This window comes from Mizuhopecten yessoensis, unplaced genomic scaffold (assembly GCF_002113885.1).
Source record: "Mizuhopecten yessoensis strain PY_sf001 unplaced genomic scaffold, ASM211388v2 scaffold4977, whole genome shotgun sequence".
Taxonomy (NCBI): domain Eukaryota; kingdom Metazoa; phylum Mollusca; class Bivalvia; order Pectinida; family Pectinidae; genus Mizuhopecten; species Mizuhopecten yessoensis.
The window spans coordinates 535,845-554,368 of record NW_018405816.1 but is presented as its reverse complement, the minus strand read 5'-3'; the positions used below and the strand labels follow the sequence as shown (position 1 = coordinate 554,368).

The 18,524-nt window shown below is 37.8% G+C and overlaps 1 protein-coding gene across 1 annotated transcript in view; it reads right to left on the bottom strand.

Moving 5' to 3' along the window:
• Positions 1-18,524, bottom strand: part of LOC110450085 (thyroid adenoma-associated protein homolog) — a 128,038-nt gene that overhangs the window by 25,915 nt on the left and 83,599 nt on the right. The window contains exon 38 of the mRNA XM_021497342.1: positions 6,600-6,756. Within this exon, the coding sequence (XP_021353017.1) occupies positions 6,600-6,756 (157 nt within the window). The remainder of the gene's footprint in view (positions 1-6,599; positions 6,757-18,524) is intronic.

The following is an 18,524-nucleotide window of genomic DNA, read 5'->3' as shown; positions in this document are numbered from 1 at the left end:
CACTTGTATACAGGTGTCCTTTATAGACAGGTAAATTTAACACTTGTATACAGGTGTCCTTTATAGACAGGTAAATTTAACACTTGTATAAAGATGTCTTTATAGACAGGTCAATTTAGGACTTGTATACAGGTGTCTTTTATAGACAAGACAATTTAACACTTGTATAAGATGTCTTTATAGACCGGTCAATTTAATACTTGTATACAAGTGTCCTTTATAGACAGGGCAATTTTACACTTGTATACAGGTGCCCTTTATAGACAGGTCAATTTAACAGGGGGATACAGGTGTCCTTTATACACAGGTCAATTTAGCACTTGAATACATGTGTCCTTTATAGACAGGCCCATTTAACACTTGTATAAGATGTCTTTATAGACAGGTCAATGTAACACTTGTATACAGGTGTCCTTTATAGACAGGTCAATTTAACACTTAAATAAGGATGTTGTTAAAGATAGGTCAATTCAACTCTAGTACAGAAATAAACGGCTTATGCTGAGATGATGACAGCTGATTTAGATGTTATATACTGGTAAATACATATCTCCTTTAATGTTTCCTGCAGGAGATAAACAACATCTGGGAGTTCAATATATCACAGATTTAAAGTTATTGATTTTCAGATACTACTTTAAACAAATCTGTGACAACAAACAAATCCTGTCCCCTGTATTCAGGTACCACCCTAAAAATATTTCATTCTTAACTTTCCTTTTGATTTAAGGTACAGAGTCTATGTGCACTGTTTTGTATCTCCACAAAGAAGAGTTCCATTGTGTTCTACATTTTTCTGACTTGGAGTTGCTAGCTTGCCCATTTGCTTTATGTATAGAAGTATTAACAAAAAAATCTCTGTTACTGGGATTCCAACCCTGGACCACTTCACTATCAATAGAGCTTCATTTGTAATGTTTTACTTTTCAGCAACAAAACGGGAAAGAATTTCAAAATGTGCAAACTCCCTAAAAAGGCCTGCAACATATCATTGGCCTTGTGTAAATAAATAAAGAGGAATTAAAATCAATTTCACTGGAAAATATCTTTTCAATGCCTGTATACAGTAGAAAAGTGTCGGGACTCTTGACGTTAACAAGAGACCCCGTTTTTACCATATGTTACCCATCAGATAGGAATAAGTGATCACTATTGTTTATTGAAACATGATCAGGAAGGATTGTCTCTTCAGTTCTAAAGTAGACTCATGACAGCTGACAAAGGTTCACTAAGATTCACATGTAATCTTTATGGATTTCTGCCGGAATGTTGCTCCATGAATCAGCCAGTCTCGGTGGGACATTTTAAGAAATCATAAGATTTGCACGTTCTGTGGGGGTTAAAATCCATTATTCTTTGTGAGCGGATCAACAAGACAATGAAACTTTAAGACAATGTAAACGACAGGTGAGGTCCAAATATTGACTGAAATCACCAAAAATGGCTGTAATTATTGAGTTCATATCCTAACAAATACTTTGAACAAAAGTGAGGGTATCGAGTTGGAAAACATTAATTAAGGTAGGCTGACATAACTAATCCATAGAGAGGCGGTCACCAGTGAACCAGAGTGTCAACGGTCAGTCACACCCAAGTTTTCACCCAGGTCACAGGGTTTATTGAAACAATAAGTGAGAGTTATCTACCCTGTTTAGATCTGTGGCGGTTAAAGGCCTACAGGTAACAAACAGGGACGGTTATAATTAACCTCCCAAAGCTGTTTATTGATCGTTTGGAATGATATCAAACGTACATGTCCTACAATCAGATCATCAGGGAAGACCTGAACCAGGAGAGTTAACATATCTACCACATAGACAGTTAATTAATCGCCTTCTATGGCACTTTTCAATGTATTTATATGACCATAAAATACCTAATATTGGAAATGGTATTATGTATCACCGACTGTGGAATCATATGATTACAGTACCTATTTGGGAGAAAAGCACTACTGGAACAAATTTGTTTCCAATCAAACAAATATGTTTAAGAAATTTGATTTCTATGTAACTGAATATGTTACTTTGTGACACCTGGGACCTGATCAAGATTACTTCTTAAATGGTACTCAATAGAATAACATCATCATCATATAAATATTTTATTTTAACATAGCAGCCGCGCCGCTGTTATGTTTGTAGGGGAACTGGACTGGGTCGATTGTTGGCAACCAGTTCTAGAGATGAGGCGGTACCGGGTTTGAATCCTGGAATGGCTGTGTCTATGTTATCTCCTGTTACTTTTGGCACTAAATACACCCATGAAGGGTAGTTAAGGGTCTCGTGTGTCTTTGGGTGCAAACGACTTTGTTGGAGGTGGGAGGAATATAGCAGAACTGGACCTAGTCCATAGCTGAATTTGTTAGAGCATCTGTCTAGAGTCTAAAGGTCTTGGGTTCGAATCCCAGTCTGGCCATGCATTTTTATCTCTCCTGTTATATGTGTATAAATAAGATGCCATTTCTCTTTGTTTTCTTTCATTTAGTTTTGTGAAATAAAACATGTAAGCTTTTATTTTACTAAAGGTAAGTTATATGATAGAAAAAATCTCCAACAAGTTGGTGTTTCACAGGGATTTTACTTTAAAGCAGAACATATGCATTTACATATTACCGTACCTAACGAGTAGATGAAAACAGACCATCATGAGAAACAATTTTCAGTGTCCTTTGGAAACAGAATTCATGAAGCGTTTAAATCTGAGACAATACCTTTGTACACAGGTTATCAACCAACTGACTGAAGATTTACAGTAACTGTATATATAGCAATACCTAAGTTTGTTATGGGCTTTTTGCAAATTCCATAATGACCCTGTGTTGTTCTTTAATTGTTATCTTTATCTATCTATCTAAATGTCTCAATTGTAATACAGATTTATTTATCTTCTCAGGTTTTTCGTTTCATAGATAAGTATGGTCTATGGCACCTGAGCACCCTAGATCATCAAATGGGTTGGCGGTTCCAGTGGAAGGGAAGTAACTCAGATTTAATATGCCACATGGCTATACAAGGGATACAGTGCCTGCAGAACCTGACATAATTAATGATATTTTTCAAATACAGTAAAATCTCAATCAGTTTGACAAATTAAATATTTCAATTACTGTACAAATTCCCAGTCAGCCAGGTAGTGTGCAGGTATTGTTTTGCATCCATGTAATTTTGGTGTTATACTTAAAGGTTTGACACAAACCACTATTTATCAGCTGTAGTTTTTCTTGTAGGCTCTTTATTAAAAGTTGTGAGAACTTTGAGAGTACACCATACTTTTAAAATTATTTGAAAACATCAGAATTTATTTTTACTTTTTGTTGAAATTTATTAAATGCATTGTACAGAACAAACTCAAACATGAGTATAATATTATCAAACTCTAGTTTTTTCTATACTTTTAAGAAAGGTTTAAAAAAGAATTTTGAATGCCGTTTCTCTTTTGAAAGGCTGGGAAGTATGCATGGCTGTCTGAAAATTGTGTTTATATCATATCACATTAATTTAAATTGAATAAGTGAAATGAAAAATGACAGAATTCTTCCGCAGAATAAAACAAAGAGCTATGGCGGGTTGCTATGCCTATTCCCCCAAATCTATGACCTGCTAGTGCGCGCGTCCAACCGTGTACTGTTATGACGCGTACTCAGGTATTTCTATACAGGTATAGCTCTATCGGAATCCCGTATCTAAGAATAGATTATTGTAAACAGAGGAATTTAAGGTCATGGCTATCAATACATGCGTTTCACGATAAAGACTCAACAAAATGCTTATTTCGGCTTATGCTGTATAAAACACAAGATCGTACAATCATTACCAAGTTTGAAAGGATTAAATTCTCATTGCTATTGCCTACATCATGCCGTTACAAGCTTTCTTAAAAAGCACGCATCTTGATTTTGTTCTTCCTGTACCTTGGAATGGTAAAATTACATATAGCTTTCGAATAGCATGTCTTACACATGTATTGCGCTCCTTACTTTGTGCTGAAGTCTTCCTGCATTTAAAACAAGAGGCCCAATGGGCCTGAATCGCTCACCTGGTATTAATCTCACACTTGTAATCTAAAAAGTGGGCTAAAATACAACTACAGGCAGAATATCAGTGTTTGATTCATAAGAACCTATTAAAAGATTTAAACATATGACGCCTGTGACCTTGAATGTCGAACAAGGACATTAGGTTGAACGTGGGTCAAGGTAATNATCCTAAGCCTTTTGGTTACTGAAAAGAACGACGGACGACCGACGGACGCCGCACCATGGCATAAGATCACTTGCCCTTTGGGCAGGTGAGCTAATAAATGAGACTGTCCTCGACGATGAATTTCCTGCATGTTCGGTTTTCGATAATAACACTTTTTTTTTTCCCTTTGCCTTTTTTTTTTAATATAAAAATACTAGTGCCAATTGGAGTGTAAAACAATTCATAAAACAAAGTGTAGCTGGACTGTGCACGCGTACAGGGATTTGTTAACATGATCCCATAGAAGAAAAATCAATAGGTAAGTTATTAAAATATCAATAAAATGTTCAATTGATTTGAAAACTATTTTTCACTTTACTAAGGAAAATGATCACTTGCCTAAATATTAAAAAAGAAAGAAGAAAAAAAGTGAATCTGAATGTGAATTCGAACCTACACCGTTCATATTTCTGGTCACAAGCTAACTGCGTTACACATTAGGCTACACCGGACATAGACGAACATGGAAATACAAACTCCTTTAAGCCAAGAAACATCTGTCGCAGTTTTGAAAACTTGATCAACCCTGTTTTTCATTATTTTGAGCACTTTCCCAAAGGAGGACCACTTTTCCGTCATACGATTTGTTTTTGCATATTACATCACGGAATCAAAAAGTTTATTCAAAAGATGGTCCTCGGATCGGAAAGTATTAAAAGTATTTTTTTAAGTCTGGGAAACCCCGTCACTTTCATAGATATAGTGAATATGGCTATATTTGCAGTATTATATTAACAATACCGAATATCTCAACAGTTCAAAAATTCATATTCAATATTTATATCTATTCCATGCATTTTTGCTACTAAAAATTACTTACTCATTATTAATTTTTTCCATTTTCAAAAATGCCGACTAAGGGAAATACAGGCAGTTTTCCGCCATACCTCTTTATCCTTTTCACTGAAATTATGAAACTGACTTCTGACAATAATTTTGCAATCAGTATTTTATGCTGATTTGAGAATATGAAGAATTTAATCTATTTCAGCTTTTGCCTTGCTGCAAAAGAAGAATTTATTTTTTAAGCGTTTCTGAGGTCACTTAAAAATTGCCATCAAAGTTTCATAACTTTGACATGATAACATAACATCACTGATTACATTATCTAGACAACAAATCAACCGCAGGTAACGAGGGCAATTCTTCAGGGAAAATTAAAGCGTAGCTAAAAGGAAAAAAACCCACCAAAAATATGTTGTCACATCAACTTTACTTCTAGGTCCTTTAGATAAGCAACTTCAATAACTATTCGGAATATGAAAATATTATAAAATGGAATAGGAAGCAGTTAAAAGTTAAATCGCCTAAATCTTTCTTCTGTGCTGTTTCTGTTCACAGTACATGTAGTGTATAATCGGTTATACATGTATGTACTGTATACAGTTTTATATCTACTGTATAACATATTATATCTACTGTATACAGTTTTATACGTACTGTATACAGTTTTCTATCTACTGTATAACCTTTTCTATCTAATGTATACAGTTTTATATGTACTGTATAACGTTTTCTATCTACTGTATACAGTTTTCTATCTACTGTATAACGTTTTCTATCTACTGTATGCAGTTTTCTATCTACTGTATAACGTTTTCTATCTACTGTATACAGTTTTCTATCTACTGTATAACGTTTTCTATCTACTGTATACAGTTTTATATGTACTGTATACAGTTTTATATCTACTGTGTAACGTTTTATATCTATTGTATAACGTTTTCTATCTATTGTATAATGTTTTCTATCTACTGTATACAGTTTTCTATCTACTGTATAACGTTTTCTATCTACTGTATACAGTTTTCTATCTACTGTATAACGTTTTCTATCTACTGTATACAGTTTTATATCTACTTTATAGAGAGAGGGATACATATACTATAAACGATGTACCATTTATAGCAGTGATATTTTTAAAAAATTTGTAATACGATGAATTGACAAAATAAACAAAACAGTAAACACTTCTAGTAACCCTACCCTCCAACTGCCAATCTAAATGTAACCACAAATTCAAAACTGAAACATCAATAATATAAACAGAAACCTTTTGATAAAAGTCCTGTCTCACCAAAAGTGCCTACTGTATAACTAGGAATACGTCTGGGAAAGAAACGGGCTTTCTGGCTATATTGCTCCTGTGGCAGATTTTAATTGTACATAGGATTATGGTCGCCCTCTAGCTTCGAGCTAGAGGGAATTTCCCTTTAGCTCAGTGGCAGAGCATCCGAATAGGAACCTGGAGATCAAGGGTTCTCCATATATTTTTCTTTTAAAGTGTATGATGTAATTATGAAATATGAAATATTATTCATACAAATACAAATAAATGCTGTATTTCATACCAACCTAGTTTGTTTTCCGAGTCAACCAGCAGGAGGTCCACATTCTGACCTATGACCTTGGCACAGCTGACCTGTAGAAGTGGACACTGCTCTGAGGAACTGTGCTCCTTAAGGACCATCAACCATTGCTGTATCTGTTTAGAGTTATCTGCCCCTGATCTCTGTAAAACACAAACATATATATACTCATTGGTGTACACTATAATGTTCATAAAGGCTTGTTTACATTAGTGCGGGAGGTTTTTAGAAGAATGTTGGTTTGTTGAAAAATCATACATGCACGCCCATGGTCTATCGTCTAATAACACATGGTGATTGACCAAGGGTTGTTACATGGCAAAATTGTAGAATGCTAAAAAGATCATACTTGCGGTAACAAAATTAATATTATATTAAAGATTAACAAAATGTTTTTTCTCAGATAATGTGTTACATTATTGTACAATATACCGAATGCATTTGACAAGTAACCATATTAGGATTGTAGTATGACATACTTTAACGTTGATCTGGTAATTTATTGTCGCAGCATATCAGAAACTTGGCTGATAAAAACGAAAATATGTACAGCAATTCCTAGATATTGAATAAGTAAGGAATGTGTAACAAAAAAGTTAAAAAACCGTAACATAAAACAAATTCCCAGTCCTGCCTTGGGACATGAACCCCCATCTCTAATACATTGTTACCAGTGTTAGAACTAGAGACATATCTGAAGGCCACTTGGGTTGTACAATAGGAAATAATTGGCAGCTCTCGGCCTTGTTAATCAGTTGAGGAAGTGCTGTTATGTCTGGGATAGCACCTGCTCCTTACAGTACAAACTAGGTACAAAAAACACCCCATACACACAGACATGTGGCCATTGTAAACACGTAGGTATACCAAGTGGAGAAGTGACGCCAACAAAACCACATGGCAGGCGCTGAAAATAAACCTGAATCTGTGAACAATCATCTGTAGAAAATAGAACACAACCTAAGTGAACCATCAACAGGTATTCTGATGTCTGATACACAGCCACCATACAGTCAGAACTCAACAACATGACACTGTATATACAGCACAGCCACAATACAGTCAGAACTCAACAACATGACACTGTATATACAGCACAGCCACAATACAGTCAGAACTCAACAACATGACACTGTATATACAGCACAGCCACAATACAGTCAGAACTCAACAACATGACACTGTATATACAGCACAGCCACAATACAGTCAGAACTCAACAACATGACACTGTATATACAGCACAGCCACAATACAGTCAGAACTCAACAACATGACACTGTATATACAGCACAGCCACAATACAGTCAGAACTCAACAACATGACACTGTATATACAGCACAGCCACAATACAGTCAGAACTCAACAACATGACACTGTATATACAGCACAGCCACAATACAGTCAGAACTCAACAACATGACACTGTATATACAGCACAGCCACAATACAGTCAGAACTCAACAACATGACACTGTATATACAGCACAGCCACAATACAGTCAGAACTCAACAACATGACACTGTATATACAGCACAGCCACAATACAGTCAGAACTCAACAACATGACACTGTATATACAGCACAGCCACAATACAGTCAGAACTCAACAACATGACACTGTATATACAGCACAGCCACAATACAGTCAGAACTCAACAACATGACACTGTATATACAGCACAGCCACAATACAGTCAGAACTCAACAACATGACACTGTATATACAGCACAGCCACAATACAGTCAGAACTCAACAACATGACACTGTATATACAGCACAGCCACAATACAGTCAGAACTCAACAACATGACACTGTATATACAGCACAGCCACAATACAGTCAGAACTCAACAACATGACACTGTATATACAGCACAGCCACAATACAGTCAGAACTCAACAACATGACACTGTATATACAGCACAGCCACAATACAGTCAGAACTCAACAACATGACACTGTATATACAGCACAGCCACAATACAGTCAGAACTCAACAACATGACACTGTATATACAGCACAGCCACAATACAGTCAGAACTCAACAACATGACACTGTATATACAGCACAGCCACAATACAGTCAGAACTCAACAACATGACACTGTATATACAGCACAGCCACAATACAGTCAGAACTCAACAACATGACACTGTATATACAGCACAGCCACAATACAGTCAGAACTCAACAACATGACACTGTATATACAGCACAGCCACAATACAGTCAGAACTCAACAACATGACACTGTATATACAGCACAGCCACAATACAGTCAGAACTCAACAACATGACACTGTATATACAGCACAGCCACAATACAGTCAGAACTCAACAACATGACACTGTATATACAGCACAGCCACAATACAGTCAGAACTCAACAACATGACACTGTATATACAGCACAGCCACAATACAGTCAGAACTCAACAACATGACACTGTATATACAGCACAGCCACAATACAGTCAGAACTCAACAACATGACACTGTATATACAGCACAGCCACAATACAGTCAGAACTCAACAACATGACACTGTATATACAGCACAGCCACAATACAGTCAGAACTCAACAACATGACACTGTATATACAGCACAGCCACAATACAGTCAGAACTCAACAACATGACACTGTATATACAGCACAGCCACAATACAGTCAGAACTCAACAACATGACACTGTATATACAGCACAGCCACAATACAGTCAGAACTCAACAACATGACACTGTATATACAGCACAGCCACAATACAGTCAGAACTCAACAACATGACACTGTATATACAGCACAGCCACAATACAGTCAGAACTCAACAACATGACACTGTATATACAGCACAGCCACAATACAGTCAGAACTCAACAACATGACACTGTATATACAGCACAGCCACAATACAGTCAGAACTCAACAACATGACACTGTATATACAGCACAGCCACAATACAGTCAGAACTCAACAACATGACACTGTATATACAGCACAGCCACAATACAGTCAGAACTCAACAACATGACACTGTATATACAGCACAGCCACAATACAGTCAGAACTCAACAACATGACACTGTATATACAGCACAGCCACAATACAGTCAGAACTCAACAACATGACACTGTATATACAGCACAGCCACAATACAGTCAGAACTCAACAACATGACACTGTATATACAGCACAGCCACAATACAGTCAGAACTCAACAACATGACACTGTATATACAGCACAGCCACAATACAGTCAGAACTCACTAACATGACACTGTATATACAGCACAGCCACAATACAGTCAGAACTCAACAACATGCCACAGTATATACAGCACAGCCACAATACAGTCAGAACTCAACAACATGACACACTCCAAAATTGGTCAGATTGCAGAAATTTATATTCCAGTTACAGTGAGGACAGTTATATTCTTGGAAGATTATTGACTTTGGTAAGATGGAGGAAAGTTGGTTCTTCTGCTTGGAAAAAAATCTACCCAATGTCATTATCATTTTCTTAGACATTGGATGGCTTGGGAGATCTGGCTCAATCAGATATTGCCTTAGACATTGGACGGCTGGGTAGATCTAACTCAATTAGAGATTGCCTTAGACATTGGACGGCTGGGGAAATCTAACTCAATTAAAGATTGCCTTAGACATTGGATGGCTGGGGAGATCTAACTCAATAAGAGATTGCCTTAGACATTGGACGGCTGGGGAAATCTAACTCAATCAGAGATTACCTTAGACATTGGATGGCTGGGGAGATCTAACTCAATTAGAGATTGACTTAGACATTGGACGGCTGGGGAGATCTAACTCAATTAGAGATTGACTTAGACATTGGACGGCTGGGGAGATCTAACTCAATTAGAGATTGACTTAGACATTGGACGGCTGGGGAGATCTAACTCAATTAGAGATTGACTTAGACATTGGATGGCTGGGGAGATCTAACTCAATTAGAGATTGCCTTAGACATTGGATGGCTGGGGAGATCTAACTTAATTAGAGATTGCCTTAGACATTGAACGGCTGGGTAGATCTAACTCAATCAGAGATTGCCTTAGACATTGGATGGCTGGAGAGATCTAACTCAATTAGAGATTGCCTTAGACATTGAACGGATGGGTAGATCTAACTCAATCAGAGATTGCCTTAGACATTGGATGGCTGGGGAGATCTTACTCAATCAGAGATTGCTTTAGACATTGGATGGCTGGGTAGATCTGGCTGGGGAGATCTGGCTCAATCAGATATTGCCTTAGACATTGGATGGCTGGGTAGATCTAACTCAATTAGAGATTGCCTTAGACATTGGACGGCTGGGGAAATCTAACTCAATTAGAGATTGCCTTAGACATTGGACAGCTGGGGAAATCTAACTCAATTAGAGATTGCCTTAGACATTGGACGGCTGGGGAAATCTAACTCAATTAGAGATTGCCTTAGACATTGGATGGCTGGGGAGATCTAACTCAATTAGAGATTGCCTTAGACATTGGACAGCTGGGGAAATCTAACTCAATCAGAGATTGCCTTAGACATTGGATGGCTGGGGAGATCTTACTCAATCAGAGATTGTCTTAGACATTGGATGGCAGGGGAGATCTTACTCAATCAGAGATTGCTTTAGACATTGGATGGCTGGGTAGATATAACTCAAACAGAGATTGCCTTAGACATTGGATGGCTGGGGAGATCTAACTCAATCAGAGATTGCTTTAGACATTGGATGGCTGGGTAGATCTAACTCAAACAGAGATTGCCTTAGACATTGGATGTCTGGGGAGATCTTACTCAATCAGAGATTGCCTTAGACATTGGATGGCTGGGTAGATCTAACTCAAACAGAGATTGCCTTAGACATTGGATGGCTGGGGAGATCTAACTCAATCAGAGATTGCCTTAGACATTGGACGGCTGGGGAAATCTTACTCAATTAGAGATTGCCTTAGACATTGGATGGCTGGGGAGATCTAACTCAATCAGAGATTGCTTTAGACATTGGATGGCTTGGGAGATCTAACTCAAACAGAGATTGCTTTTGACATTGGATGGCTGGGGAGATCTAACTCAATTAGAGATTGCCTTAGACATTGGATGGCTGGGGAGATCTAACTCAATCAGAGATTGCTTTAGACATTGGATGGTTTGGGAGATCTAACTCAAACAGAGATTGCTTTAGACATTGGATGGCTGGGTAGATCTAACTCAATCAGAGATTGCCTTAGACATTGGATGGCTGGGGAGATCTAACTCAATTAGAGATTGCCTTAGACATTGGATGGCTGGGGAGATCTAACTCAATCAGAGATTGCTTTAGACATTGGATGGCTGGGGAGATCTAACTCAAACAGAGATTGCTTTAGACATTGGATGGCTGGGGAGATCTAACTCAAACAGAGATTGCCTTAGACATTGGATGGCTGGGTAGATCTAACTCAATCAGAGATTGCCTTAGACATTGGATGGCTGGGGAGATCTTACTCAATTAGAGATTGCCTTAGACATTGGATGGCTGGGGAGATCTTACTCAATCAGGGATTGCTTTAGACATTGGATGGCTGGGGAGATCTAACTCAAACAGATATTGCCTTAGACATTGGATGGCTGGGGAGATCTTACTCAATTATAGATTGCTTTAGACATTGGATGGCTGGGTAGATCTAACTCAATCAGAGATTGCCTTAGACATTGGATGGCTGGGGAGATCTTACTCAATTAGAGATTGCCTTAGACATTGGATGGCTGGGGAGATCTTACTCAATCAGGGATTGCTTTAGACATTGGATGGCTGGGGAGATCTAACTCAAACAGATATTGCCTTAGACATTGGATGGCTGGGGAGATCTTACTCAATCAGGGATTGCTTTAGACATTGGATGGCTGGGGAGATCTAACTCAAACAGATATTGCCTTAGACATTGGATGGCTGGGGAGATCTTACTCAATTATAGATTGCTTTAGACATTGGATGGCTGGGTAGATCTAACTCAATCAGAGATTGCCTTAGACATTGGATGGGTGGGGAGATCTAACTCAATTAGAGATTGCCTTTGACATTGGATGGGTGGGGAGATCTAACTCAATTAGAGATTGCCTTAGACATTGGATGGGTGGGGAGATCTAACTCAATTAGAGATTGCCTTTGACATTGGATGGGTGGGTAGATCTAACTCAATCCTAGATCACCTTAGATATTGGATGGGTGGGTAGATCTAACCCAATCCTAGATCACCTTAGACATTGGATGGCTGGGGAGATCTTACTCAATCCTAGATCACCTTAGACATTGGATGGCTGGGGAGATCTAACTCAATCAGAGATTACCTCAGATAGTGGATGGCTGAGGAGATTTTACTCAATCAGAGATTGTTCTAAACATTGGATGGCGAAGAAGGTCTTCTTTAATCTGGAGATTTTTAGTGCAAGTTAATGGATCAGAAACCTTCTGCTAGGATAAATAAAACATCTGTTTACTTTGAATGATCACCCCATCATATTTCATGTGTAATCCCTATACTGAACATAATTCATTAAACGAATATGAACCAGACCAATATTGCGACGTTGGCCAAACAACTCAGCAGCAGGATTCAGGTGCCGATCACACCCTTACCCAAGCTACCTTGACGCAATGCAAGGGTAAAGCCAGCGGAATTCCTACAGGCTACCAAAACATGCCGGTATAGGGAGTCAGCCAAACACATGGCAATGACCGAAAATAAAAACATACCTGCTAACGATCAGATGTAAGGTGTGTTTGAGTGAAGCAGCCATAAAGTGTTGGAGTCAAGGTCAGGTACAAGTTTAACAGGTATCATGTAAGTCGTTAGCCATAATGAACACACCTGTTGTTCTGTTAACACACCCCAGGGTCACTGGGTATCAATCATAAAACAATAAATAGGGCTGGTCACAATATCGGTGTTGTTACCCACTCCTTTACTCAGAGTTATCCCTCACACAAGGGGTATCTAGGCTTATGTTGATGTAGAGGGATATCTAGGTTTATGTTGATGTAGAGGGATATCTAGGCTTATGTTGATGCAGAGGGGTATCCAGGCTTATGTTGATGTAGAGGGGTATCTAGGCTTATGTTGATGGAGAGGGATATCTAGGCTTATGTTGATGTAGAGGGATATCTAGGTTTATGTTGATGTAGAGGGATATCTAGGCTTATGTTGATTTAGAGGGGTATCCAGGCTTATGTTGATGTAGAGGGGTATCTAGGCTTTTGTTGATGTAGAGGGGTATCTAGGCTTATGTTGATGCAGAGGACATAAAAAGAAGGAGTTTAGAGGAGAAACAGGTTGGAAGGTTAGGAAATTTAGAGGAGAAACAGGTTGGAAGGTTAAGAAAATTAAGAGGAGAAACAGGGTGGAAGGTTAAGAAATATAGAGGAGAAACAGGTTGGTAGGCTAAGAAATAAAGAGGAGAAACAGGTTGGAAGGTTAAGAAATATAGAGGAGAAACAGGTTGGAAGGTTAAGAAATATAGAGGAGAAACAGGTTGGAAGGTTAAGAAATATAGAGGAGAAACAGGTTGGTAGGTTATGAAATATAGAGGAGAAACAGGTTGGAAGGTTAAGAAATATAGAGGAGAAACAGGTTGGTAGGCTAAGAAATAAAGAGGAGAAACAGGTTGGAAGGTTAAGAAATATAGAGGAGAAACAGGTTGGAAGGTTAAGAAATTTAGAGGTGAAACAGGTTGGAAGGTTAAGAAATATAGAGGAGAAACAGGTTGGTAGGCTAAGAAATAAAGAGGAGAAACAGGTTGGAAGGTTAAGAAATATAGAGGAGAAACAGGTTGGTAGGTTAAGAAATAAAGAGGAGAAACAGGTTGGAAGGTTAAGAAATATAGAGGAGAAACAGGTTGGTAGGCTAAGAAATAAAGAGGAGAAACAGGTTGGAAGGTTAAGAAATATAGAGGAGAAACAGGTTGGAAGGTTAAGAAATTTAGAGGAGAAACAGGTTGGAAGGTTTAGAAATATAGAGGAGAAACAGGTTGGTAGGTTATGAAATATAGAGGAGAAACAGGTTGGAAGGTTAAGAAATATAGAGGAGAAACAGGTTGGTAGGCTAAGAAATAAAGAGGAGAAACAGGTTGGAAGGTTAAGAAATATAGAGGAGAAACAGGTTGGTAGGTTATGAAATATAGAGGAGAAACAGGTTGGAAGGTTAAGAAATTTAGAGGTGAAACAGGTTGGAAGGTTAAGAAATATAGAGGAGAAACAGGTTGGAAGGTTAAGAAATATAGAGGAGAAACAGGTTGGAAGGTTAAGAAATATAGAGGAGAAACAGGTTGGTAGGTTAAGAAATAAAGAGGAGAAACAGGTTGGAAGGTTAAGAAATAAACAGGGCCATTTACTGCAACAAAAAACTATTTTCTGTAGATTTATAAGCATGTGGGTGGAGGGCAGAAACCTGCCAACAGACAAAACATATTTTACATGTTTCTCATTGCATCTGCTAGGATTTAGGCTTGGACTGAGATCTAAAATAAAATTCCTGCTAGCTGAGCCAGTAATTTGTGACTGGTTGTTTATCATAATCTGATTGTAACAAATATTGTGGTGGCCGAGACCAGGAATCGAAGCCAGATCTGTCTGGTAAATATTGGCTAACCCAGTCTGTGTCAACTACAGGATTGGTCCTTAATTTGAATGTCCCCATAGTAACTGTATCAAACCGAAGTTAAAGGTGACTATTTACAAACAAAAAAGACTTTCTAGAAATCGCCTTCAGCTTTTGTTCCAATCTTGTACAAGACAGAGGTACACGGCTGGACCACGTGGGCAAATGGTTTGGCCACATAAAAAATAGTAGGAGATTTGTTCAAGTGGACGGGCAAGAAGTTTTATGGAATGAACTGCCCTCTTCTTGAAGTGGACAGTTTGATGTGTTTAAACCACCAGGTGGCACTGTAGGAAATGGTCTAATTGTAAGAGATTGTCAAAGACTTCAACTTTACGACCAAAACACTCGTCGAAGGGATGGTTCACTGGCTATGCCATGACCTGTACACTTCCTCTGCCCATTAAGCAAGTTTTCTCAAGTGTAAATTAAGATGGCAAGTAAACTTGTCTGGTGCAACGTTTCACTGCAAAACCCCCATATTGTGGTTACCCCGAACACATGCAGTTGACCGCAGCCTATGTTTTTTATACTACAGTGAATTCCCCCTCATTGGAGCGTGCCGAAAACATGGATAGACATGAAAACGACAGTGTTACTTATAGCCGAACTGCATTGATACGTAATTAAACGCTATCGCCTGGGATATGTCAAACCAACATTAATGCTTTACAAATCACCTGCTTCTTCATACTTTTCTAATTTTTTTTCTCTGTGAATTTTTTTCCCCTCAGCATTCACATAAAAGCAGGAGAGCACACCTGTGGTCCCTGCTGTGTGGAGGTCAGGTTTTGCAAAATGAAAATAATAAAAAGAAGCCGGTTTGTTTCTATTTGGTGCTCAGTTTGCCTCTACACATGGTGTTTATTAATTTAGCAGGTCAGACAACACACAGGTAATCTGGTGTCAGGGGGATACATTTCAACATAAAATCTACATCGCTCCATGTCAATTTCACAGAGAACAAGTATTTCCACATGTTTTGAGATGCTGCAAGGAATAACTTCAGCTTTTGCCTTTAATAATGAAAGGCCCTCTAGCACGCCTTATGAAACTGTACAGCCAGCTTAGTCATCTCCGAGCTTGGTAACTTAACACTATGGGAAACGGCCTCCAAAGATTTTTGAAGGGAGGATTCTTTGCTAATTATCTTAAATGTCTGTGTTTTCCATAAAATTTGACCATAATTCTTCGCAGCATGCTTTCCCGTGTCAAGATGAGGGTAAAAAAATAGCCCTGTTTGTAAACAAAAACATTTGATATCATAGCTACCTAATTATAACCACATTTTAATTCTGCGCAAATAAGATATGTGATTATTTATCCCAGAAATTAGTAATTGAAAGCTAATAAAAGAACAACCGCTATTCTGTAAATTATACAATTGATCTGAAAATAAAATTGGAGTTTTACAACAACTTCTATGTTTCTATCAAAAATTTGATTTTGATAACCAGTGAAATTTAGATGATTAATTTCTATATATGAACTTAACTTACTTTGCTCTCACCCTGGGATATATTTTGGGGTCAGTATGTGGCTATATAAATAGATTAGCGAAATATATTATAATGTAAACCCAACATTATTGAGATAGAAATATTTCGCCACGTTATACAAGTTCTGGTTTATACAGTCTGTGATGTTGGAAATACTTTTTTACAAATAGTATATGAACTGAAGCAAATGTTAACTCTGAAATCAATCAATAAAACAATTCATTTCTGTACAATGATGTACACGCGTTTAAACATTTCCAACCAACCAATGAAATAACATACTCACTATTTTGAAAGTCTAAGCATATTTTTGTTAAAATGTACAACAATTAAAATATCACATTCACAATATCATCAAAACATTTTTGCATTAAACAAATAGACAATTTTTATACAAAATAGAAGATAAAAGCTTAGTATTTGAAGAATTCATAATTCCCAAAAACAGATCTACATCATTTTTTACTAAAATCTTCATTTTTTTTTTTTTTTAAATTTAGTCCATTCAGAAATGTGTTTCATCTTTTAAAACATTAAACTTACTTAAGGCAGTCTTTGGTCCATTGGGACTTTGAATTAACAGTATTTACTTTAGCACCAGGTCATGTATAAAAACAGAAAATAAAGGAAACATTCAATTTTAACATATAATTACTTAAAAATGATTTCCATTATTCTTCAAAACAAAATTTCAAAATGCTTACAATTGTCACAATGGTGAGTATGTTTGTTAATGAAAAAATGTCAGCTTTTACAAAGAAGGTCACTACTAAAGTAGCTCAGTATTTTTGACAAAAAAGTGCTCAGTAATGGGATTACTTCTGATGACTTTGGATTGCTTTAAATAAATTCAAACCTCTGAACATAGAAATACTAAACAGATTAATACATTATATACCCGGTCCCCCTATCCATATGATCCAATCCCCTAACCACAGTTGGTTCACCTCCCCTCTGTGGTCACGACGGGGACACACCTGTGCCCTCCCCTCTGTGGTCACGACGGGGACACACCTGTGCCCTCCTGCTGAGTGCCGACTACGTAATTTTATGCCCCTCCAAAAAATATTAATGCTCCATTGAATAAGGCCTTAGGAATTCCACATCTGGTGCTTCGTCGAGCTTTGTGTTCACAGAATCTCAGCGATGGCTGCCATGTAATACAGTGCGAATGACATGCTAAGCACGTGTCCGATCCTTCCGCAAATTGGAAAGGATACATATTGCGTGAGTGTGAGCAAGGAGACAGAGCACCGTGGTTTAATTGGAAGCCGCGGGGGTGTTAATATCACAGATTACTTCGTGATTACGCTGTGAATCCTAAATCTTTGAAACATTTGATTGAAAAAATTATGTCCCAAAGATGAAACATTTGAAAGTACCGTCTCGCGTTTGATCTCCATCTTTGTCATCCTAATTGACAAAATGGAGGAAGGACGGTCTTGAACGAGGAAGAATTTCTCAATTATACCACCAACCATCTGATCGGAGTTAATACAAATTAGATTAGCGGAACGCACCGTCACCTGACATAGTCTTGTCTCCTAATGATTATATACCTGCTGCTGTATAAGTTGGAGAATCTCAATTTTCAAAAATGATTTAATTAGGAATAACTTAACCTCCAACAGGGATACGTGGGAAATTCTGAGGCTGCTCTAGAGCGCTGCTGACGGAGGTACATTACTCTGTCACGGTGCTCATGGTCAGAGACGAAAGTGGCAAGCAGGCATATTGTACTAATACCAACGTA